A 24,619-nucleotide genomic window follows, 5' to 3' on the forward strand; every position below is an offset into this window, starting at 1 on the left:
ACATATACCCCATCCATACTCCCATTCTCTCACACTTTCTCCTCTCCATTTTGTTTCAGTTATTCCACATACATCCACTTTCGCACCCTCAAGCACTTGGACAATCTCTTTCTCTTTCACCTCATCATTCGCTCCCCTTACGTTCAACGTTCCGATAACCATGTCCTTTGTCCGGTCCTTGGTCGTCATCGTTTGGTCAGTCCTTGTCCGAGGCTTATTGTTTGTTTTTTTAGTTAGTTGTTTTCTGGGGAGGGGCACTAACCCACCGCCAACCCTTTTAGTCGCCTTTTACAACAAACAGGGATACTGGGGGAGTATTCTTGAAAACCCCCCCTACCCCCAGGGTATATATATATATATATATATATATATATATATATATATTAGAGAGAGAGAGAGAGACTTTCTTTTTTTATCCTTCCACCCTTTTCCAGAATGAAGAAGTGGGATAGGTTTATGCTTTTTCTGAATATCCTTCTCTTTGTGTCTTTGGGTCTTTATCATATCTCATTCTAGTACTCTTTCTCCCCTGTGATTATCTCGTATTAATACTCTTTATTCTCACATCATCATTTTCATTATCATATTTGTTGTCATCATCATCGTTCATTTCATTGCTGTCTTTGTTGTCATCATCATCATTATCATCATCATATTATTTTGTTGTCATTGTCATTGTTCTTGTCATTGCTGTCTTCATTGTCATAATCATTATCATCATCTTTTATGATCATGACCTTTTTTTCCCACATAATCATGGAATAAGGTAGAATAAAGAAAGCAAGGAATGATAGAGTACAGAATTGGATGAACTATCAACAGCATCTGAAGTGAAATAGGCCGGACACTTGCTTATTCACACATCATTTAACCAGCCAGAATCCTGATTTTACTCCCCCTTTTTTTTTCTGTCATCTCATTTCATTGTACAACTCCCCAGGTATGTCAAGTGGCGTGTGTCATGCTTGCTTAGCTCTCATGACACCCCAGACCTGGTGACACTTCTGCCACCAGAGTTACAGCTGGCTGCACTGTCATTTGTTGATGGGCCCAGTCTCCTGCGGGCATCACTTGTATCTCGCGGCTGGCACAGGTAAGAGAGAGAGAGAGAATGTTAACCTCTTCTTTTTGATGATCACATTGGTATTGTACTCATTCTGTTTGCCAGTCAGTTTTATTCTGCTTAGTAGAGACCCATTCTAATGAAAGGTTTAGAAACAGTCTCCATTCACCATTTTATTACAGGCAGTCCTTTTCAGACAAGCCGTTATTGTTTTGCTGTTTCATATTACTGTATCTGTATCCTCTATCAGATACATTTATGTGAAGCTACAGAATGTGGTGAATGTTTTTGGTGTATGCGATAGAGCCAGGAATCTGGGGGCTTGAATGATGAGTGAATGGAAATGTGGCCCATTGGATTGGGCAAATTTGGGCTATCTGGACATTGCTACTCCTCACCCTGCCAAAGGGTGGGAAAGGAGGTCTGGATGATGATGATGTATCCTGTAACCTTTTTTTGTTTAATAGCTCAGTCAGAAGCCACCAACATCTGTGGGTTTACTTATGTATTATTATTATTATTTTTTTTTATTTTTTATTTTTAATAACCAGTAATCATTGTTTGATAGCCACATCAGGACCCACCAGCAACAATGGATGAGGTATTAGTGTTTTGATGCCTTATAATACATTGTAATCATTTTTTTGCATTTTTGTAATTTTTTGCTTTTTTGTAATTCTTTACAAACTCTCAAGTCCAAAAGGCATTAATCCAAAAGCCTTATGGAAAATTAAAATTTTTGGAATATTAAATCTATTCTTATGGAGTTCCTGCATTTTTGTTGTTGTCCAATTATGCATTTAGTATGTGAGGACAGATGATATCAACACCTTCTTCACATAAAAATACTGTATTTTGGAAAGTGGAGACTTTTGGAAAATGAATACAGTAAATGGATATGAGAGTTTGCACTGAATTCTGTGGTGTTTTTGTAATCCTGTTTTAATAGCCTCATCAAGAGTCACCAACAACTATGGTTGGAAAAATGTTGCCACCTGGGGATGAACTTCACTCCCTCCCTGCCGTACCCCAGCCCGCCTCACCCCCCAGACTGGCAGCAAGTGTATGTGGCCTTGGCCCGACAGGATGCTGCTCTCAAGTGTGGCCAGGCTTTCACACAGCGCTCACTTCACCTCCATAACTGTCGTACACCAGTCAAGGCTGTTGATTACAGAGATGGTTATCTTTGTACTGGTGAGTCCCTCTTTGCGTGTATAAAATTAGGGGCGAGTCCGCCGGTGTTACTCCTGTTAGCCAAGCAGGACAGTTAGTTTTTCACACTCAGATTAGTATATTTTAAATGTATAGATTTTATATTTTCATGGCTGTTATGTTTATTTTTCCCATACAAGTATGATACAGATTATCATTGGTTGACAAACTACATTTTCCATTTTATGTTCACATTTACAGCTTATCAGTTGTACAGTATTTTCTTTGAGTGAAATTAAGTCACAGATTGAACTGTGAGGTTGGACCATGAGGAAATGGAGAATGTAAGTATATTCAGCTTAGCCATTGTGATGAGTAAGAATGGAAGGTTAGAGGATGAAGCTTTTTAAAGGGTATAGCAGGGAAGACAGGTTTCTGGTTTACTGGAAACAGTGATAAGGAATAGGAAAGTGGGCCAGAAGTAAAAGAGTTGCTGCATGACAGTATTGTGATTCTCACTCCAACGGATAGAAGTGAAGCCTGGATCTTGTTGGAAGGACACTGATCTACAGTGAGTGCAGTGGAAATTATTTATTTGTAAGGAGTATGTGGAGTTACATGGAGAGACAAACAGACAAATCAGGAAATAAAGGAGTGTTGTATTGATGTGGATGAAGAAGGAAAACAAGGTTATCATAGGTGAGCAGTATGTGAAGAATGATGAACAGTGTGTTGAGCAATGAGGATATTAAAGATTCCTGGAGAGAGCATTGTAACTGGTTGCTGAATAAGGAGTTTTACTGGAACAGGGAGGATTTGAAGTCAGCAGATCCAGTGTTTGGCTCTTGGCCGTTGATTGATGCCACTACTGTGAGCAGGGCAATAGGCAGGATGCAGGTGGGGAAGTCAGCAGGTGTGTCTGGGTTGATTTCTGAAATGCTGGAGACCTTAGGAGATATAGGAGTGGGGTTAGTTACTGATTTCATAATTACGATATGACAGTCCCCAGAGAGGTGGTGAATGGGCAATGAGAAACCTTGGAATCGAGGAGTGACTGGTTAGGGTCATTATGGCCATGTATGTGGGTGCTTGCACCCAGGTAAGGGTGAATGGAGATTTGAGTGATGAGTTTTCTGTGAATGTTGATGTGCACCAGGGGTCAGTTTTGAGCCCCTTGTTGTTTATCGTGGTACTTGAAGCCCTCTCACGTGACTTCAGAAAAGGGCTTCTGTGGGAGTTGTTGTATGCTGATGATTTGGTGTTGATTGCAGACAATGAAAGGGAGGCGGAGGAAAGATTTAGGAAGTGGAGAGATGGTATGGGGCATAAGGGGTTAAGAGTAAACGCATATAAAACGAAAGTGATAATATCCAAGGCAGGTGGTGGTACTGTCAAAGAACAGGGAGAGAGGTCATGTGTGATTTGCCACAAGGGTGTGGGAAGTAATTCCATCTTGTTAAGTGCCTGTGAAAAGTGGGTGCATAAGAGATGTAGTGGTATTAGGGTAGACTGGGAGATAACACTGATATCATATGTGCAGTGTGTCGGGGAGAGCATGTGGAGATTGCCAGGCACGAAAGGATTGAACTTGCCAGAGAGTTTCTTGAGTGTGTGGAAGAGTTTTGTTATTTGGGAGATGTTATGTGCTGGAGGTGGGGCTGGAGCTAGGTCTGTGGCTAGAGTGAGGAGTGGTTGGAAGAAGTTCAGGGAGCTGTTGCCTCTCCTGACATTGAGAGGGCTCCCCCTCCATGTTAAGGGATCTTTATATACGGCATGTGTTAGGACTGTAATGCTGTACTGTACTGTATGGTAGTGAGACTTGGGCAATGAAGGAAGAGGATATTCACAGGCTCAGACTTGCAGAAATGGCAGTGGTTAAGTGGATGTGCAGTGCATCTTTGAGTGTGATGCTTGGGGGGGCTGAGTTTATGATAGAAGAGCCGAGAGATAGGGTGGGACTAGAGTGTATTGGTGTTGTGATAAGGAGAGGTAGATTGAGGTGGTTTGAGCACGTGAAGAGGATGGGGGATGATAATTGGGTGCAGAAGGTGAGAAGTGTTAATGTTAGGGGTAGGGTTGTGAGAGGTAGACCAAAAAAGACCTGGGCTGAGGTCATTGAGTGTGACCTCAGGGATAAGGGACTGAATAGTGAAGCTGCCAAAGATCGAGCACCATGGAAAGCCCCCATCTGATGACCAAGGCTGACACATGCAAGCAAGTTGGAGCCTTCGAAAACTGAATGAAATTAATTGAATGAGTGCATTGTCCCAGATGATTGGCTAAAGAATGATTGTAAATGTGTACATGGGAAAGGATGATGCATTGGAAAGAGGAAACTGTAGAGGCGTAAAACTTTTGGACCAGATAATGAAGGTAATGGAGAGAGTTCTAGAAGGTATGATGAGAGTGTATTTTGATGAGATGAAATGTGGGTTCATGCCAGGCAATGGGACCACTGATGCCATTTTCATTGTTCAGCAGCTTCGGGAGAAATAGATAGGAAAGAAGAGGGATCTGTACTTTGTTTTTGTTGATTTGGAGGAGGTCTATGACAGTCCCTAGAGAAGTGGTAAAGTGGGCAGTGCAAAAGCTTGGGATTGAGGAGTGGCTGGTTAGATTGTTTATGGTTATGTATGTAGGTGCTCACACCCAGGTAAGAGTGAACGGAGATTTGAGTGATTAGTTTTCCGTGAATCTTGGTGTGCATCGGGGGTCAGTCTTGAGCCCCTTACTGTTTATCATGGTGCTTGAAACTCTCTCGCATGACTTCAAAAATGGTCTTCCATGGGAGATGTTATATGCCACTCGCATGACTTCAAAAATGGTCTTCCATGGGAGATGTTATATGCCAATGATTTGGTGTTGATTGCAGAGAATGAAAGGGAGATGGAGGAGAGATTTAGGAAGTGGAGAGATGGTATGGGGCAAAAGGGCTTGAGAGTAAATGCAGATAAAACAAAGGTGATGTATCTAGGGTTGGTGGTGGTATTGTCAAAGAAGATGGAGAATGGCCATGTGCGGTTTGCCACGAGGGCGTTGGAAGTAATTCCATCTTATGCAGTGTTTTTGATAGTTGGGTGCACAAGATCTGCAGTGGTATTAAGGGTAGACTGTAAAGTAATGCTGATTTCATATGTGGTTGGAAGAAGTTGAGGGAGCTGTTGCCTCTCCTAACATTGAGAGGGATCTTTGTATGCACCATGTGGTAGGAGCATAATGCTGTATGGTAGTGAAACCTGGACATTAAAGGAAGAAGATATTCGCAGGCTCAAACATTCAGAAATGACAATGATTAAATGGATGCAGAGTGCGTCCTTGAATGCGAAGCCTGGAGGAGGCTAGGTTTATGATGGAAGAGTTAAGAGGAAAGATGGGACTGGAGTGTGTTGGTGTTTTGGTGAGGGGAGGTATATTGAGATAGTTTGGGCATGTGGAGAGGATGGGGGATGACAAATGGGTGCAGAATGTGAGAAGTGTGAACACTAGGGGTAGCTTTGCCAGGAGCAGATTGAAAAAGACCTCGGACGAGGTCATAGAGTGTGACCTCAGGGATAAGGGATTGAATAGGGAGGTTGCCAGATGTTGAGCAGCATGGAGAGCCGCCACTAGGTGACCAAGGTCGATGCATGCAAGCATGTTGGAACCTTCATAAACAAAATGAAACAAAACATCACTGAAAGTATTGAGAGGAGTATTGTAAAACTGTTTGACCATGCCAAGAGGATGGAGAACGAGAGATTGACTAGAAGAGTGTATTTCAGTGAGGTGGAGGGGGAAATAGAGAGATGGAGTGGAAAGGTATACTAGAGGTATATTAGAGAAAGGAGTGTGAGTTGGAGGAAGGGCAGCCAAATGACAGGAGACAGGGTGACGAAGATGATTTGTTTGTGGCCACCCCTAATGAGATTCAGGTGTCTGGTTGTAAATGGATAGATTTTTTATTGTTTTGTATCATATCTTTTATAAAGGCACCAACGAGAGTGACCTCATTCCAGGTCTTTTTTGGTCTGCCTCTTGCAACCTTACCCCCGATGTTCCCACTTCTCACCATCTGTGCCCAATTATCTTCCATCCTCTCAACATACCAAAACCAGCTCAGTCTACGTCTTCTTGTCACAAAACCAATACATTTAAGTCTCATCCTTCCATTCAACTCTTTAGTTGCAATCCTAGCCTCCCCCAGCCCTCATGTTCAAGGATGGACTACACCTATCTAATCAGTGTCATTTCTGTATGTTTAAGCCTATGAATGTCCTCCTTTGTTATTGCCCAGGTCTCACTACAGTAGAGTTTATGTATGTTAAAAAAAAAATTGGTGATGGTATTATTATTATTATTAGTACAGGCATACCCTAATATCCGGTGCATCGATAACCAACAGCTCTCTACATAGAACAAAAGAAATTGGGGAACATTCCCACTATCTGAATGATAGTTGATTTGCTAGTCCGAACTTTCCACTGCTCCCTAGATTGGAAATGAGTGCCTCTGAATGCGGATGTGGTGGTGCACGTGGCTCTCCCTGTCCTCCCTCAATCCCCTCTCTCCTACCCCTGCCCCTCCTCCATCCCCCACCACTCTCAGCACTGCCAGGAGTGTCTGCCTTCCCATCCCCCACCCTCCCCCACTCCTGGTTGTCTCCCTCCCTGTCCCCCCATCCTCCCCCTCCCCCAGTTGTCTCCCTCCCCATCCCCCCCACCCTCCTCCACCCCCATGTCTCCCAAATGTGAGTGTGTGTGTGTGTATGTGTGTGTGTGTGTGTGTGTGTGTGTGTGTGTGTAATTCACCGGGTAGGTCAGGATTACATGATGGTTGTGATCATCAGCTTTTTACCCTCCCGGAAGAGAGCTGAGAGCTCATATAATCTGACCTAAGGGCAAAGCCTTGATCATCACACATGCACACACCCATTCCCTTGCTCAAGGGGGACAGTACCCACCTGCTTCATTGGTGAAACTATGCACATCCTGAGCAAGGCATGAACCCCTGTCTTAGCAGATGCTAGGCGAGAGCATTACCACTGAGCTGGCGAGTGGTGTGTGTGTGTGTGTGTGTGTGTGTGTGTGTGTGTGTGTGTGTGTGTGTGTGCATTTACCTAGTTGTGATTTATGGGAAAGGAGCCATGCCCGTACTCTTCCGTCTCCATAACTACTAATGTCCAGCTTCGTTTTGAAATCGTGAATATCCTTGGCATGTATCACCTCTTTATCCAAGTTGGTAGGTGGGGGCACTTACCATCCACTCACTCAATGTAGTGCTGCTGTTGGGTGTCTGCCCTTTCCTCTCCTCCATCCTTCTTTCCTTCTATCCTCTTCTGTCTTTCTTTTCTTCATTTTTTCCGTGTCCTTCTGCCTATGGGTGACAGTACATTTCCTCTTTTGTCTTTCTTTCCTTCATTCTTTCCTCCTCCTTCTACCTTTGGGTGACGCTACACTGAGTGACAGGCCAAATGGTTTCCTGTACACCAGGAAACCATTTACTATGCTGGGTGGTAACCACCAAATTTTGGCGCCTGGTTGTTTAGTGGGTAATTATTGCACTCCAGTTGGATTGAGCTGGTGAAGGTTTATATCCAAGGGATGGTTGGGGTTGATTGCTCATGCAGTGCCACTCAGGGATGAGTGAGGCTGGTCACTTTCATCTTAAATGTCAGGACCAAGTACCTAGCCCCGGTCTCCTACGCTCCTCATGGGGCAATGTAGGATTGGATGATGGATGGATGGATGGATTCCGCGCTTCAATAGTTCTGTGTGTGTGTGTGTGTGTGTGTGTGTGTGTAATTCACCGGGTCGGTCAGGATCACGTGATGGTTGTGATCATCAGCGTTTTACCTTCCCGGAAGAGAGCTGAGAGCTCATATAGTTCGATCTTAGGGCAAAGCCTTGACCTTCACACATGCACACCTATCCCCTTGCTCAAGGGGGACAGTACCCACCCGCTTCGTCAGTGAAACTTTTCGCATCCTGAGCAAGGCACAAACCCCCGTCTTAGCAGGTGCTAGGCGAGAGCATTGCCACTGAGCCAGCGAGCAGTGTGTGTGTGTTTGTGTGTGTGTGTGTGTGTGTGTGTGTGTGTGTGTGTGTGTGTGTGTGTGTGTGTGTGTGTGTGTGTGTGTGTGTGTGTGTGTATTTACCTAGTTGTGATTTAAGGGAGGGAAGCTATGCTCGTACTGTCCTGTCTCCATAGCTACTAACGTCCAGCTTGGTTTTGAAATTGTGAATATCCTTGGCATTTATCACCTCTTTATCCAGGTTATTCTGTGCTTCAGTAGTTCTGTATTGGAAGCTATATTTCTTGATGTCTCCCTTCCATGTGGTCCTTTTCAAATTTTTATCCACGACCTCTCGTTTCTCTTTCGTCCCACAAAAACAGGTCCTCCCTATCAAGCTTCTCCGTTCCCTTGGATACTTTGTACACATCAATCAGATCTCCCCATATCCTTCTTTTTTTCTAGGGTTGGTAGATTTAGTCTCAACAGTCTTTTCTCGTACAGTAATTCTCTCAAGCCAGGTACCATCATCGTTGCTGCCCTTTGTATTCTTTCAGTCCTTCTTATATCATTCTTTTAATTTGGTGACCATACCAATATATCTATTAGTCGATTGCCAGATGTCTTAATCCCGTAAGGGGTGGCCACAAACAAATTGCCTCCTTGTCGCCCTGTCCTCTGCCATTTCACTGCCCTGCTTCCAGCTCATACCCCCCTCTCATATATACCTTTCCACTTCATCCCTCCATCTCATCCTTGGCCTCACCATCCCTCTCCCTCACTCCACCTCACCCACATACACTCTCCTCGTCAGTCTCTGGCTCTCCATCCTCTCCACATGGCCAAACCACCTCAGTGTGCTTCTCCTAACACTTCCTATCACATCCACATCCACACCAAAAGGCTCCTTAACTTCCTTATTTGTCAGTCTGTCTCTCCATGTGACTCGACATGCTCCTCTTAGATAACTCATTTCCACTGCTCTCACTCTTGACTTGTGTCCCTCCAACAGGGTCCAAGCTTGGCTTCCATACGTTAGAGTTGGTATCACAATACTGTCATGCAGTAACTTTTTCACTTCCATGCCCACTTCCCTGTTTATTATCACTGTTTTCAAGGAACCAGCAATCTTTCTTCCTTTTTGTACCCTTTCAAGCATTTCACCCTCTAAACTTCCATCCTTACTCATCACATTACCTAAGTACAGTACACTCAAACCTCGATTTAAGGGACCTCCATTTAAGGGATTTCGGATTTTAGGGACTCAATATTCAACCCGACAATCGGACAAGACCATTAAAAAATGATACTCATTGTCTAGGTTATACACATTAATATGTTTCTTTATACAGTACCAGTAAAATGATATTCATAATCATATAAATAACTGAAACAATCATTGCATTTCATAATAAGATTGTCTTTACATGTGGTAAAACAATGGACATTTTCAAGTAAGGGACATTTTCAAGTAAGGGACAAGTTGATTCCCCGTTTAGTCCCTTAAATTGAGGTTTGAGTGTACTTAAATGCACTAACAGTTTCCATTTCCTCACCATCCAGCCTTACTGTGCAGTCAGTGACTTCATTTCTCTCGAAGACCACAACTTTACATCTTCCTACGTTCACCTTTAGATTCAGTTTCTTACACACTCTCCCAAACTCATTCACCAAGCCTGCAGCTCCCCTTCGTCTTCACTTTAACAGTGAAGTATCATCTGCAAACAGCGGAACAGAAAGTTTCCAAAAGCTATCCTCCTTCATTAGGGCCGCTGCAACATCCACTGCCCTACCTTATATCTCTTTTATTACTCCATCCATATACAAATTGAATAACCGTGGAGACATGACATATCTGTTTCAATCCAAAATTCAGATAGAAAAGTTTACTAAGTTCACCATCCACATGCACTACAGCCCATGTGTCCTCATACATACTCTTCACAGTATTCTACAGCTTTCCATTTACTCCATATATTTTTAAAATTTTCGACATACAGTACAGTAAACTCTCAATTATCGTCACCTCATTATCCGGCCCAGTGCAATATTCGGCACTGCTGGTTCAGCTCTGTTAAGGCAATATCCGGCAAAATTATGCAATGTCCGGCATTGAAGCGGAACATAACCAGCGATTCTATGCAATATCCAGCGTTGAGGTGTATCAACCATTTTGTAAACGGTAGCCAACCGGCACTGTATTACTGTACTGTATCATTACTTTATTGTATTTTATGCCTAATTTTCAACTTTTATTCATGGGAAAGTTTTTAGGATAGATGGTTGAGATGGATAGTAATGCAGTATCCAGCTCAATGCTGAATATTGAGCTGATGGCAGATGCCATGCAATATCTGGCGTTCCATGTTATTCGACGTAGGGTTTGGCTGAATTACGCCGGATAATTGAGAGTTTTTTGTACTTTGTCTATCCACTCTGTCATATGCATTCTCCAAATCCATGAAGGCTGCATACAACTTCTTTCCCATCTCTAGAAACTTATCCACTTAACACTGTACTGTATGCACAACCTCCTCCTTTCCTGAAACGTCCCTGCTCTTCTCTAACTAATTCCTCAGCTATTTCCCTAACTCTGTCAGTAAGTATCCTACCATATACTTTTCCTATTACACTAAGAAGACAAATGCCCTTATTATTACCACACTTTTCTTTTTCTCCTTTCCTTTGTACAAGGGAATAATTATACCTAACTTCCAATCCTCTGGGACTCTACCTTACTCTCAGGCCAGTATGCTCAGCTTCCACATCCATTTTACTACAGGCGTTCCCTCATGTGTCAGCATTCACCACACACTCCATCAATTCCTGGGGCTTTCCCCATTTTGACTCTCTTCATTGCATCTTTTGCTTCCATCCTGCTAATCTCTTCCTCCCCTCTCATCTCCCTCCTCCTCCCACCCATTCCCCAGCCACTTATACTTGCATTACTTTCATTCTTTATGTTTTACAGTTCCTTAAAGTGCTCTCTCTATCTGCTCACTTTTCTCCCTTCTCCACTGGCAATCTGCCATTTTTATCTTTCGCTCCCCTACTACTTTCTTTATCACCCAGTCTTACTCTCTTAACCTCCATCCAAAACATTTTCTTACAGTCCCTCCACTTTACACTCAAATTCCTTCCAAACTCCTCATCCACTCTCGTCTTACTCTCTCATACTACTATTTTCACCTCTTTCATCTTCTCTGCTTATAACTCTCTATTATGTCTCTCAACCTTCTCCATCCCTCTGCCTTGCTTTCTTCTTTTGCACTGCAGCATGTCTCACCTTTTCATCCCACCATGCTGTTCCTTGCACCTCCATTCATCTTCTCTTCACCCCACACACCACCTCACATGCTGCACAGATTTCTTCTGTGAATACCTTGAACACACCTTCCAGCTCCCCCGTCTGCACCAAATCCATTTTACTCAATTGCTCCTCCACTTCTCTCGTATATTCTACCTTTCTTTCATCCTTCTGCAACCTTTCTACTCTCTTTGTATGTACAGTACTGCTTCCACCTGTCCTCTTCTTATCATCCATTGCATTTGTACCTTGACTCACCACCACCAAGTGGTGGTCAGAGAGAAGTAAATAATAATAATAATAATAGTAATAATAATAATAATACTGTAATAATAATAATAATAATAATAATAATAATACTGTAATAATAATAATAATAATAATAATAATACTGTAATAATAATAATAATAATAATACTGTAATAATAATAATAATAATAATTTTTCATTCATTCATTGCCAGACGCCATGTATCCCAAACGGGGTGGCCAACGGCTTAGAGTTAATTGTTTTACAGGGAGGGGCACTAATTCTTCACCAACCCCACTTGACACGTAGGGATGCCAACAGCATCTGGTGTTCCCAGGCGGTCACCCATCCAAGTACTAACCAGACCCAACGTTGCTTTAATAATAATAATAATAATACGAAAGCACAAAAAATCCTCAGTATGTACTTTCCTTTGTCTGAGTATATATAGCTACATAGATCAACTGTACCCTTATTACCTTAACTTGACCTAGATTTTTGTCCTTTTGCAACCTGTTTCATGTAACTGAGTGGTAGAAAATGACAGTGCTGTGGCTGTACAGTACAGTGCCCTCACATAGTGAATGATTTTCTGGGCTGCAGACAAGCTTGTTCAAAATGGATTAGTTCACTGTGAACAACACACCTTATGGGAAAAATAGCAAATGGGTGACACTGCTCCCTCAAAGTCCACTTTTTGAGCCACAGAGATGTACTAAAGGGCACATTTCAAACACATGCAGTACAGATATATAAAATATAAAACACATGGTTATTTACCTTAAATGAAGCGCAGCCCTGATTGGCTTGAATACAGGTGGTTCTGAGGCAGGGAGATGCACTTAGGGTGTCCCCGCTACATCACCTTCCACTCCTTCGTTCCCGTCACCAGTCCCGCCCTCATCACCTGCCTGAACCACTTCCCCATGTGTCTGTACCTCATTCACCTCCCCCATAAAACCTTCAGAGTCCAAAGATGACACCACTGACATCACATCATCGTCTTCCCTAGGAAGTTTAGCAGATGATGTAGAGGCAACTGGCTCCTATTGTTCTTGAGTTCGTTAGTAGCTTGTGATAAGTGTTTGTTTTCTTCTGTTGACTTCCATATTGTGCCTTTCAATGTAATGACGAAAAGTGGTTTCTACTCCACTGAGTACTTCCTGTGTCCTAAGGAAGCTGGTTTCAATTGCCTTGACCTCTTTCAGAACATACATTGCTGCTAGAATTTTACTGATCTTAGGTAAGTAGACGTAGGCAAATCTTCGAAATCTTCGTCCCCCATTGGATTCTGCTCAAAAGATTGCTTGGATCTGGCCTCTTGTGCAGCGTCTACTGGGGGGGAGGGATCGTTCAATATGGGAGATGGCGGTAGTGGTAGTAGTTGTTCCCTAGGCAGTCTGGGCGAACAGCCCCGAGTCCCTTAGGAAGGCCATGGCCGAGACCGGGCTTTCCCACAGAGCTCTCAAAGATTGTATGTTGTGTTGTTGGTGTAGGTGATTGTGTGCAATGCTGTCTTCCATAATGTGCTTAATAGTATGGGGTGCTGTGTCGCATCCTGGACAGGCATCAACAACGGAGTCATCCAGCCTCTTCTGGTAGCTTAAGAGGGCTGGATGGTGCCCACATTCCAGCCTGGCCAGGTGGACCCTGTCCTCATGAGGGAGATAGGATTCAGAAGGGTGGATGTCAGGAGGCCATGCATTCAGCTGTGTGTTGTCTTTAAGTGACTGAATGGAGCGGCGAGTGATTTGAGTGTGGATATGCTTCTGGAAGCTGGTCTGAGGTGGGCGAGGGGGTAGAGATGACAGTATTTGTGTATGGTATCATGTGCTGGGTGTTGTTTTGATGTTCCTTGGTGTGGGTGGATGTGCTGCCATGTAATATAGTGGATGTTGTGGGTTTGTGGAGGCTGGAGCAATGGCCTACTCTTTCCCCCAATTTCGTTCACTCAGGGTTCAACTCGTTCATCATGGTTTTATGGACCTGATTACCCCCTACTCGTTCACTAGGTGAATCGTTTACTCTGAACACGTTTACTGTGCGAGGGCACTGTATATCCTTTCTTTATCACTTCTTAACTTGCATCGTATTCTTATGGTAATCTGTTATCACAGCTCAGCATTCATGATGAAGATGGCAGTTTTAGGTCAAGTTATTGTAAAAAGAGTGTAATCCATCCATCTATCTATCCATCTGTAGCCAGACACCATAATCCTGTAAGGGGTGGTCTGTAAATTAGGTGTTTTATGAGGAGGGGTACTAACTCACCACCAACCCATCAGCTGTTATCACAATTCAGTCATGATAGAGTTGGCAGTTTTTGGCCAAGTTATAGTAAAAATAATATAATGCTGTATGTTATCTTACATATCTTAGTCAGAAGTGTGTCTTACCTTGGAGTATGTGTTGCATCATGTGGATTCCAACACCTGTGAAAGTTACGTAAGAACTAATCAGTTTTTTTTTTTTTTTTTTTACCACTATCATCAAAAAATATTTATATGCATCACCTGCAATGAGAAAAGGTATGGGGCAGAACACAGGATTTATGCTTGAGAACCTATCCATAAATTGTGGCTTGGGTTTTGGATGACAGTCTTCTAACACGTTTGGCACAAGCGTCCAGCCACCCTCCACTTCCCGCTCTTCTAAAGTACCTTCTACATTTATATTACTCTCAGAAAAATCATCATCACTGTCAACTTCAGCTTCACCTGGCAGATACTCATCACTCAAAATTTAAACAATTTCTCTTGAGGGAAAATGGGTTAAAAATTACATGAAAAAATGCTCAAACACAGCCCTTTCTGGTGCAAAGTGGCTACTGTTCCACCTTTCTCATCAGCTGAAATTTATCATGTCCAGGCAGTTGTGTCCAGGCAACAAAAGTCATGAGACACCAACATAGGAAATGACTGGGTGAACATCAGAAATGGGAGAAGCAAAACAGTAGCCTGGGGAGCTTACCCTCCCGGCTCTCCTCTGTACACTACATGAATGGTTGGTGTTTGACATATGTCACAGCCTGGCATACCTGGACTATTGTGATGCTTGATATACATCATGGTTCCAAAGGGTTTAACCACTCCTGGTTGAGATAAATTAGTCTAATTAGGTGAGTAGTAAATATAGAAATGACTTATCTCGAGAATGGAGTGGTTCCTGCTCCCAGATGACGATGGGTCCGGAATTGCTATGTCAGAACTCGTGCTTTCCATCGAGTGTGTGTCTAATGGGTCTTGTCTCTTCCAAACCCTCTTGAATTGAAATGGCGGCTTCCTTTGAGTTCACATGGAGTTGCCAATTACCAGTTTAATAATTTACATGAATTATTAAAACCACGATTTATTACCTCACGAAATTAACAGCATAAACATAAATTCATGAGCCTAAATTAATTTTATGTATAAACTAAAGCCAGTTTCAATACTGATATTATTGGACCTCTCTCTGTTTTCTCGCTAGAAAGTTGCAACGCGGCAGATGCTAATTCTTGAATTATAACACATCAGATATTAATTTCCATACATTACAATCTTTAATTATCCTGTTTTATATAAATCTTGTACATTTTAATTACTGTATAATTATCTATTATGTAAGATGCAGCAGCATTTTATTTAATAGTATTTTTAAGAAACCATTAATGAACAAGAGGAGTGCTAGTTCTTAGGTTTCAAAAGCACTTAGAACATCAGTTCATCATTTTGTGGTTAAATCCTTTGCTTTTAACTATGCCAGTTATGTCCAAGAGGCACACATTTACCACTCTCATGCAGGACACCTGTCAGTGGGGGAAAAATTTCCACAGCTGTTACTCTTGATTCATACTTTAGTAAGGTTTCACACCATTATGTTAGTGTAGACACAAATACAGTACTCCCTCATGCAAGTCTCATGCAGCTGCCAAACTCATATCCCCCAGCCCCCTTTTTTTTTGTCAGGGCCATCTTGGTCACCAGTTTGAGTCCCTTTTCATTCATCATCACATGACAATGGGAGTCGCCCTCTCTCTCAACAACAGTGGCAAAGATACTTGATAAATCAAAAGGGGACTGTGATCCTGCGTGTGCTACTTATGATTGATGTTTGTGATTGGAATATACCTGTAATTTATGGCCATGTACAGTATTAGTGTTTATGGCCATGTGGTGGTGTTTATAAGTAAGCGGTGACAGTGTTTATGACCAGTTTTTCTAGAATTTTACTTTCAGTATGATTTGAGGGAAGCTAAATTTTTAATTTTGATGTATATTTATGAATTTTTTTTTTTTACTATATCCTGACTGTATGTTACTGATTGATTAATAATTCGTTAGAAAGACTACTTAGGTGGTAGATGTATACTGACTGAATCTATTCTGGCAGTATCTGAAGCGGATCAAGTTACCATCTGGCATCTGGGACTGAACGTGGCGGTGCTGACATTCCCTTGTCAGCGCACTGTGTCATGTTTGTGCTTGCACCCCACATCCCTCCTGGTGTGTGGCCACTTCACCGGCATCCTTACCTCGTGGGACCTAGCCACCATGCCTCGCCCTACCCAAAACATCAAGGGTCCAGCAAGCTCTGAGCCTCCCTGTTCCTCTTCTTCCAGTCCTCACCATTCTTCCTCACCCACCACAAGCTCAGGAGAATCTCAGACTCTCTCTTTTCATAGTTCATCTCAGCCAGAAGCTGGTGTCTTGAAAAGTAAATTTAAGATGCATGCAGGACCAGTTTTCTCATGCGACTTTTCTGATGACCTTGATTTGCTGGTGAGTGGAGGTGCAGATGAGTGCCTCAAACTTTGGTCTCTCTCATCAGGCCTTCTACTACACTCCTTGGCTGCACGGAGTCACTGGGTGCTGCGGGTCAAGCTGTTGCCCGCCCTTGATACCTGTGTCTCATCCTCCTCTGTCCCATCTGGTTCAGTCTTGGCTTCCAAGAAAGTAGCACGACACAAGGTTCTCTACATGACTCGGCAACGGGTGGCAAAGATAAGCTGGCCAGCTGCATATATAGAGCAGAATGAGAGTTTGAGGGCAGAGGGTGGGTCATTGGCAGATGAAAATGGTGTTAAATTAGGTCATAGTAAAAAAGATGCTAATAACTGTGCCAGAAACACATCCAATAGACTGGATTGTAAACTTGGTACCGTCAGCAATAATTCTAGTGGAACTAGTGAAAGTAATGTGAATTTTTCAGCAAGAGCAAACGGAGATGATAATGATACTTTTCAACAAGTCTCACCAGCGAGTAGGTTTGGAAACCTAAATGAAATATTAGAAGAAGGGGGTATTGATCTAACATATGGTGATAATGTGATATTCACTCCGGGCCTGCAGATGTCAAGAAAATATATAGCCCTCGTACAGCAGGATGTGAATGAAAAAAGTTCTCGACTCCACTTGTTTGATGTGGAAACCCTGGCACGCCTACATTCCTTGCCTCTAGGGTTTAAAGTGAAGAAATTACTTGCACTAGGTGATCGCTATGCACTCCTCCTTACCCCTGGCTCAGTCCTCTATACCTCTACCCTGAGAGTCCTTGATGTGGTGACTGGGAAACTGGCAGGGAGCTGCACTGTACCACATTCCAAGTACGTAAGTCTGAATATAGGCGGTCCTTGTAATATATCTGGGATGTTTTCAAAATATCTCAAGTTTTTCCATACCCTTGATGCTTTAAATTAGCGGAAATAGTATAAGAAATAAAGGAGGTTGCATATGACAGTTTTTCCTAATTTATTGTGGCCTGATAGATAAAAAGCTAAAAAAAAAATAAAAAAAAGGGCATCACATAATGGAAGCTTACTGTACCTGTAGGGTGGCACATATATCATTTTACTAATAACACTGTATTTACTGACATGGAAATATGGTATTTGGGGACGCTCACCATCCACTCACTCGATATAGTGCTGCTGTCGGGTGTCTACTCTTTCCTCTCCTTCATCCTTCTTTCCTTCCATCCTCTTCTGTCTTCCTTTCCTTCATTCTTTCCTTGTCCTTCTGCCTACGGGTAACTTTACACTCTTTCTTCTGTTTTTCTTTCCTTCGTTCTTTTCTCTTCCTTCTGCCTGTGGGTGACTCTACACTGAGTGACAAGCCAAATGGTTTCCTGTACACCAGGAAACCATTTACTATGCTGGGTGGTAACCATGTAACCAAATTTTGGCACCTGGTGGTTTAGTGGGTAATTATTGCACTCCAAATGGATTGAGCTGGTGAAGGTTTATATCCCTGGGGTGGTTGGGGTTGAGTGCTCATGTAATACCACTCAGGGATGAGTGGGGTTGGTCACTCTCATCTTAAATGTCGGGACCAACTGCCTAGCCCTGGGCTCCTACGCTCCTCATGGGGCAATGTAGGGTTGGATGATGGATGGATGGATGCAAACTCCTTTGATTCAGCTGAACAAATATGTCTGGCATTAGTTGAATGCTAGAGTTCTTCAAGCCATGAGAGGAACAGTATTATGGTAATGCTTGTAGACAGTGACTCACAGCTGAATAAAATCAGCTGGCATTAGGTGTAACAGAGAACTGTACACTCTCGTTGGTACACAGTAAATTTCATAAGCTATGCTTAATAAATTTCCACTATTATTTGTAAAACTGAGTTACCAGTTTTGTCCAGTTTAACATTACCAGTTGTATAAGAAAAGTGGTGATATTTTGAAACACTTGCCTCATATAAAGAAAGATCTTACTGTACAGTATATGATGGCATTTAAGTCACCAGAACCTACCATGAATGATGTACAGTATTATTAACTTATTATTTATTTCAGTATTGAAGATGTATTTAAAAAAAAATGAATTATTTAACATTGTGAGTATTCCACCACTGCATACAGTACACTGGTAGACAGTTGTTCATCATCATTGTTGTCATATCATGATCATCATCATGATCATCATCATCATCCCTAATTCCCACCTGTATTAGGATGAAGGATCCAGAAACAGAAATACGGTAGAAAGCATACATGCATGAGTGCTACCAAATAGGATGCCCAGTAAAATGGAACACACATTTCGTCACACACATCATAAAATTCTTAGAAATTCTGGGTGTACCTCACTAGCAACACCATCTGCACTTTGTGTGTGTGTGTGTTTTACAGATGCACTTAATATAAACCTATAGAATTGTCATTTCATTAGCTACCAAGTTAAAAATGGGGGTGCCAGACCCCAGTAATGTGCCCCCTTGTGCATAATTTGTCCATTTTGATTCCTTGTCAGTTGCATAGCGTCCTTAACATCATGCCTCATTTTCTCACACAGGCACTGACAAGAAGTTACACCTGGTGGTGCTGTATACCCAGAGTAGAGCAAAGCAACTGTGGCATCTACCCCGGACCCAAACCTCCTCATACACGTCAGAAGTATCGAGAGCCTGTGGCCGGGCGCGCAATACTTAGGGCCAAAAAAGAATCACCCGTTTTTGGTAGTAAAAATTGAGCCACAAGTTTGTGGCGCTAGCATGACGTCACAGTACCCTGAGGCTTTCATACGCGCTGGTTGGTTCCCGCCTCAGTTGCCTACGGGCTGCATGAGAGAGAGGAACTCCGCTGTGTCTCTCTCTCTTTTTGCGCTATGTTTTACCGAGTGTCCCGCAGTGTTTTGGCTTTTGCCTCTTCGTTATGGCACCTACCCGTGAACTATCGAGTGAGATCATATCCCAGATCATTGCTCTAAAGGAGGCAGGCCACCAAATGAAGGAAATTAATGAATTGGTTGGCATGGCTCGATCGACAGTGCGTAGGTGGTGCGCGCGGTTTCGAGTGGAAAACAGTGGTGACGTTCCCACAAAGAAACTGCTGTCTGGTAGGCCTAGGAAAACTTCCCCAAGGTCTGTTAATGTTTTAAAACGTGCAGTGGAGTCTAATCCTTGTGTGAGTGCAAGGAAAATAAAGAAGAGCAACCCGGAAGTGTTTGGTGAGGTTTCTGTGCGCACATTGTCTCGAAGGGTCCATGAACTTGGTTACACAAGTCACAGGCCTGTGAGAAAGCCTCTTCTCTCTAGCAACCAGTGACTTCGTAGGCTTGCCTTTGCTAACAGATACCTTAATTGGAGTGAGGAGCAATGGTTGTCAGTGTTGTGGTCTGATGAGGCAACGTTTAGTGTAACCTGTAACAGAGCAGCACGTGTGTACCGGCGCAAAGGTAGTGACCCACTTGACCCATGGTATGTTGAAAGCACTGTTAAACATCCTGATTCACTCATGGTATGGGGTTGTTTTGCTGGTAAGGGTTTGGGGAAGCTTGTTGTGCATCCCAAAAACTGCCGAGTGAATCAGGATGTTTATCTGGAGCTTCTGTGTGATTATTTACCTGAGTCATTTGAGCTAACAGGTGCATGAGTGTTTCAGGTGCACCTGCTCATAAGGCCAAATCAGTCACCAATTGGCTTCGTGACTGCGAGGTATCATTCATGAATGACTGGCCAGGAAATAGCCCAGACCTCAACCCGATTGAAAACCTCTGGTACCTCGTAAAGAAGAATCTCCAAGGGAAGGACGTGAGCTCTCTGCCTAAGCTGGAAGCCACCATTCGTGACTCCTGGGACAATATACCCCTCCAGCACCTCAGGAACCTTGCCCTTTCACTTCCAAGACGTCTCAGGTCCGTGAAGAAGTGTAAAGGATACCCTACAAAGCACTAAAGGTTAATAAAATGCATTATTTATATGTTTTTTCAATGATGAAAGGTTTGTTTCGTAGGAGGGATGCAGGGCGCTCGATACTTCTGACGAGCACTGTATTTCTCTGCACTTTACCATGGGGAAGGATCCTTGGGTCAATCCTGGTGAGGCATTACCACAAGGGGGTGTTCTCTACACTGTGTATGTACTGCACTGTACCTGTAAAATGGCCCTGCAGTATCAGTTGCTTGCCTGTGATTGACAGGTCTGCTCAGCTAGGCAGACCATGGTTAAGCAGCAACAACAACTGCAAGAACTTTCACACACACACACACACACACACACACACACACACACACACACACACTCATTTTATCATATCTGTTCTTTCTGTAGGTTACTGTGCCTCATACCACTTTTCAACTCGCTCATATATACAGTACCCTTTTTACTGTGGTATTGCCTCTAAACACATTCTCACCATTTTATCAGTAGATGTTCTTATTTCACATCTTTAATTAATCTGTTTCTTATCGTATCAGGTCTGTAGAATTAACCCCTTTAACGCGGCCGTGTACGGCCGATCCCCCCCATGTGGCGGGGTTGTAGGGGGTCTGAGTACCTGTGGGAAAATATTTGCCAAAAATCAGAGATTAACCCTAGAACATTAAAATTTTTATGGCATATAGTACTTACATTCAGCTTTCTCCTGAGACAGATGTTGAGCCTTCGTGGACTACCAAAGGACTTGTGAAGACTTGCAAAGTTGGGTAACAAAGTCTTCACTTTCACACCTCCAGAAACCCGGTTTTCTTTCTACCACAACCTCAATCTGTCACAGTACACTTTATACAACAACGTTCAGGTAGTTTGGAATCCGTATTTGTACAATAAGCACTGAAAATAAGGCTATAATGAACGGAGCGTACGGCCGACATGCAGCGGGCGGCGATCTTCCCGTCACTGAACACACATTTCCCTTTTCACAGCTAAAAACACGTATACTACATTATTTTCCTTCATAGTACTTCGCAAAGGCTCGCTTGGCACTATTACAGCCCTAAAAATCACTGTCACTGCCAGTATTGTGAAACGGGAATGAGGAAGACCACCGCAGCGCGAGTTTATTCTGCCTTACGGCAGGCACTTTATTCTCGCTCTTGTCGGCCACTCGCACTTCATTTCTATCGCTCACTTTCACTCTAGCTGTCAGTTTTTTGCCTTATTCATCAGTGTCACTGTCATTTGTTATAAAAATAATATTTTATACACAACAAACTGTCACTGTCAGAACATAGAATAGAAACATATGCTTTCAACTTCTTACACTGGAGTGACTGTCACTCTCAATACTTATATTATTACTATGTACAATTATTTACACTGAAATCACTGTCATTGTCAGTGCTTTTACAACTACATACACTAATTTACACTCATCAGACTGTCACTGTCAGTACGTAAAAGAAAACTAAACACTAGTATCACTGTCACTCTCAGTATTATTTTCAAGATTCTTACCCTTATTTTCAATATCTAGTCAGGCTGTGGTAGTCAAAGAAACACGGGTAAGCGCAGAGGGGAATTTTGCACTCTTTGCACTGCAAGGAGGTGCGCCTAAATGTTCTGTCCTGCCTGGTAGTGTGGCTGCACACATGACACCTCCTGAGTGCTTTTCCCCTCTTGGCAGTGGCAGGCAGTGGCTCCAGGCAGTGTCGCTGAAGGTAGTCCTGACACTGTAGGCGGTCTGGAGGTGTGTGTGAGTGGCGCCTGGGACCTGATGGCAGTACCTGCCCAAAAATTCTGAAGCAGCTGGTACACACAAGTCTTAGAAAAACGCCGGAGAGAGTAGTTTGCTGGCTTCCTGTTCTTGATCTTATACAGGATGAAGGCGTTCAGCATGCACATATCAAGCAAGTGCAAGAACACCTTCCTGTACCAGCGACGGTTCCTCCTCAGGCAGTCTATCTCTCCGATCATCATGTCAGACTTGTCCACCAGCCGCATATTGACGTTGTAGTCAATCACAGCATCAGGCTTCATCACAGGATCGCCAGTCCTTCTGTCGACCTTCCCTGTGGCTTGCATTTCCCCCTTGTGAACTGTGGTGAGCACATTGACGATTCTCTTATCGTGCCACCTGATCGCCAGCATTTTGTCAGTTTTTTCAGGTGCACGTCTCCCCGCTTTGATCCTTCAGCCTCGGGGAAGGCAGGGTAGTGTGCCCTATTGCTACGGACAGTGCCACAGGATCCGACGCCGTGTTCTGAAAGGTACTTGGCGAGTTTGGGAGCTGTATAATAATTGTCCGTATACAGGACATGATTCCCACCAAAGCACTTTTCCAAAAGCACTTTCACCACAGAACCAGAGAATCCAAGGGGGTCAGTCTTGTCCAAGTCCACATTGCTGGCGGTGTAGATAACGAAGTCTAGGATGAACCCCGCCTTGCAGTCGCACAGCACGAAAAACTTTATTCTAAAGCGGTGGCGTTTGCTAGGAATATACTGCACGAACCGAAGACGGCCCCTGAACAAAACCAAGGACTCGTCAATCACAACTTTCTTGAAGGACCGAAGGAACGTCGTAAACTTATCCTTGATCAGGTTCAGGATTCCCCTCACTTTCCATAGTGGGTCAATTTGGGAAGGCTCATCGTTGTTCGCAAAGTGAAGGTAAGTCATGAGTTGCCTGAAACGATTGCGACTCATGTATTTGTTGAAGATGGGTGTGGGGCAAAGATCGTCAGCACTCCAGTATTCCTCGAGCTTGTGCTTCCAGTTATGTGGCATAAGAAGCATCAAGCCGATAAATACAAATAGTTCCCTGATCGTTACAGGAACCCATGCTGCCATCCGCGACGTGGATGGCGTTGCAGCTTCACCTTCACCTTCATGAACTGCAGCAGATTGCCCCTCGTACCTGTTCGTCTCGGTACAAATCTGCTCCATTACTTCGTTATCAAGGAAGGCCAACAGGTAGTCCAGAAATTCACCATCCTCTGGGACAGGGAAGTCAGCCTGTATCCCACACCCACTGGCATCAAAGGGCAGATCTTCTGGCACAAAATCTGAGCCCTCAGACCACACGAAGGCATTCAGAGTGCCCTGCCTAGGCTGGGAGGTGGTGGGGGCGGCGGGGGGTGAGGCAGGCCGTGTGGCAGTGGGTGAGGCAGGCGGTGAGGCAGTGGGTGAGGCAGGCCGTGTGGCAGAGGCTGTGCTAGGTCGTGTCGGTGTGGTGGTGGTGGTGGTGGGGAGATAACGCGAAGGTTCAAGGTCACTCGCAGTGGCCTGACTGGTGAGTTGCCTAGTGCGAGTAACCTTAGCACTAACTCTTACACTAGGAGACAATTTTCTACTCCTACTAGCACGGACACTGGGCCTACGGAAACCTCTACGTAAACCAGACTGCCTACTTCCCTTCCGAGGTGGTGAAGGAGACTCAGAAGACTCCGGAGAAAGTGCAGCTGAAGATGACGACGAGAGAATGGGGCTGGGAGTGCGTGGCGGGATGGCGGCAGCGTGACCTGGTGTAGGGGACAATGGCCGGTCTGAGGAAGACAATGGCTGGGAAGCTGGGTCACCACTTCGTCTCCTCTTGGCCCCCTTTCCATACACTAGGCCCCTTTTCACTGGAGCCTTGCCTGTTGAGGTGCTGGGCACAGGAATTGTCACTTCTGGCACCTCAGACTCAGCACTCGATAGAGTGTCTGACTCGGCAAGGCTAGATAACACACCGATGTCACTACCATAATCCATGGATGCTTTCAATAATTCAAACCCTATAGCCGAGTCACTAAGGCCCTTAGCAGTTCCTTGTAAGGGTTTGTACGGGGTGGAGGTCACAAAGCCCTTTTTCGGAGGGCTGGAAGGCACAGACTCGGAAGAGCTTGAGTTTGACATGGTGTCACCTTCAAAGATTCTGGTAGTCTGACGCTAAACAGGGGCAAACCGCGGGAAAAAATGCTAGTGTGACAACTGGGGAAACAAGCGTTTCCAATTAGCATAAAGTGCTTGCGAGAGGAAGGCGCAGATTGACACGTTTGAGCTGTCCGCGCGCTGCCATATCGCACGACGAGGGAGGGCCGGGCAGCGGTGCGTGGGTGGGTAAAAAAAATGATACTTGGCAACAACCGAGGTCAGTAGTACAAAGGTCAAGTGTGCTAAAAGTAGCCAAAGGGTGGCGGTACTGATAGACAATACCAGCTGGAGCCTGCTTGCCCG

General features: G+C 43.8%; 1 protein-coding gene across 1 annotated transcript in view; it reads left to right on the top strand.

Annotated features, from left to right (window-relative positions):
• LOC145415534 (uncharacterized) overlaps nucleotides 1–24,619 on the top strand; it is a 69,525-nt gene that overhangs the window by 33,793 nt on the left and 11,113 nt on the right. The window contains exons 3-5 of the mRNA XM_080284758.1: nucleotides 941–1,093; nucleotides 2,013–2,257; nucleotides 16,132–17,344. Of these exons, the coding sequence (XP_080140884.1) occupies nucleotides 941–1,093; nucleotides 2,013–2,257; nucleotides 16,132–17,344 (1,611 nt within the window). The remainder of the gene's footprint in view (nucleotides 1–940; nucleotides 1,094–2,012; nucleotides 2,258–16,131; nucleotides 17,345–24,619) is intronic.

Source organism: Coenobita brevimanus, chromosome 103 (genome assembly GCF_032717465.1).
Source record: "Coenobita brevimanus isolate Jiangsu-jjx chromosome 103, ASM3271746v2, whole genome shotgun sequence".
Taxonomy (NCBI): domain Eukaryota; kingdom Metazoa; phylum Arthropoda; class Malacostraca; order Decapoda; family Coenobitidae; genus Coenobita; species Coenobita brevimanus.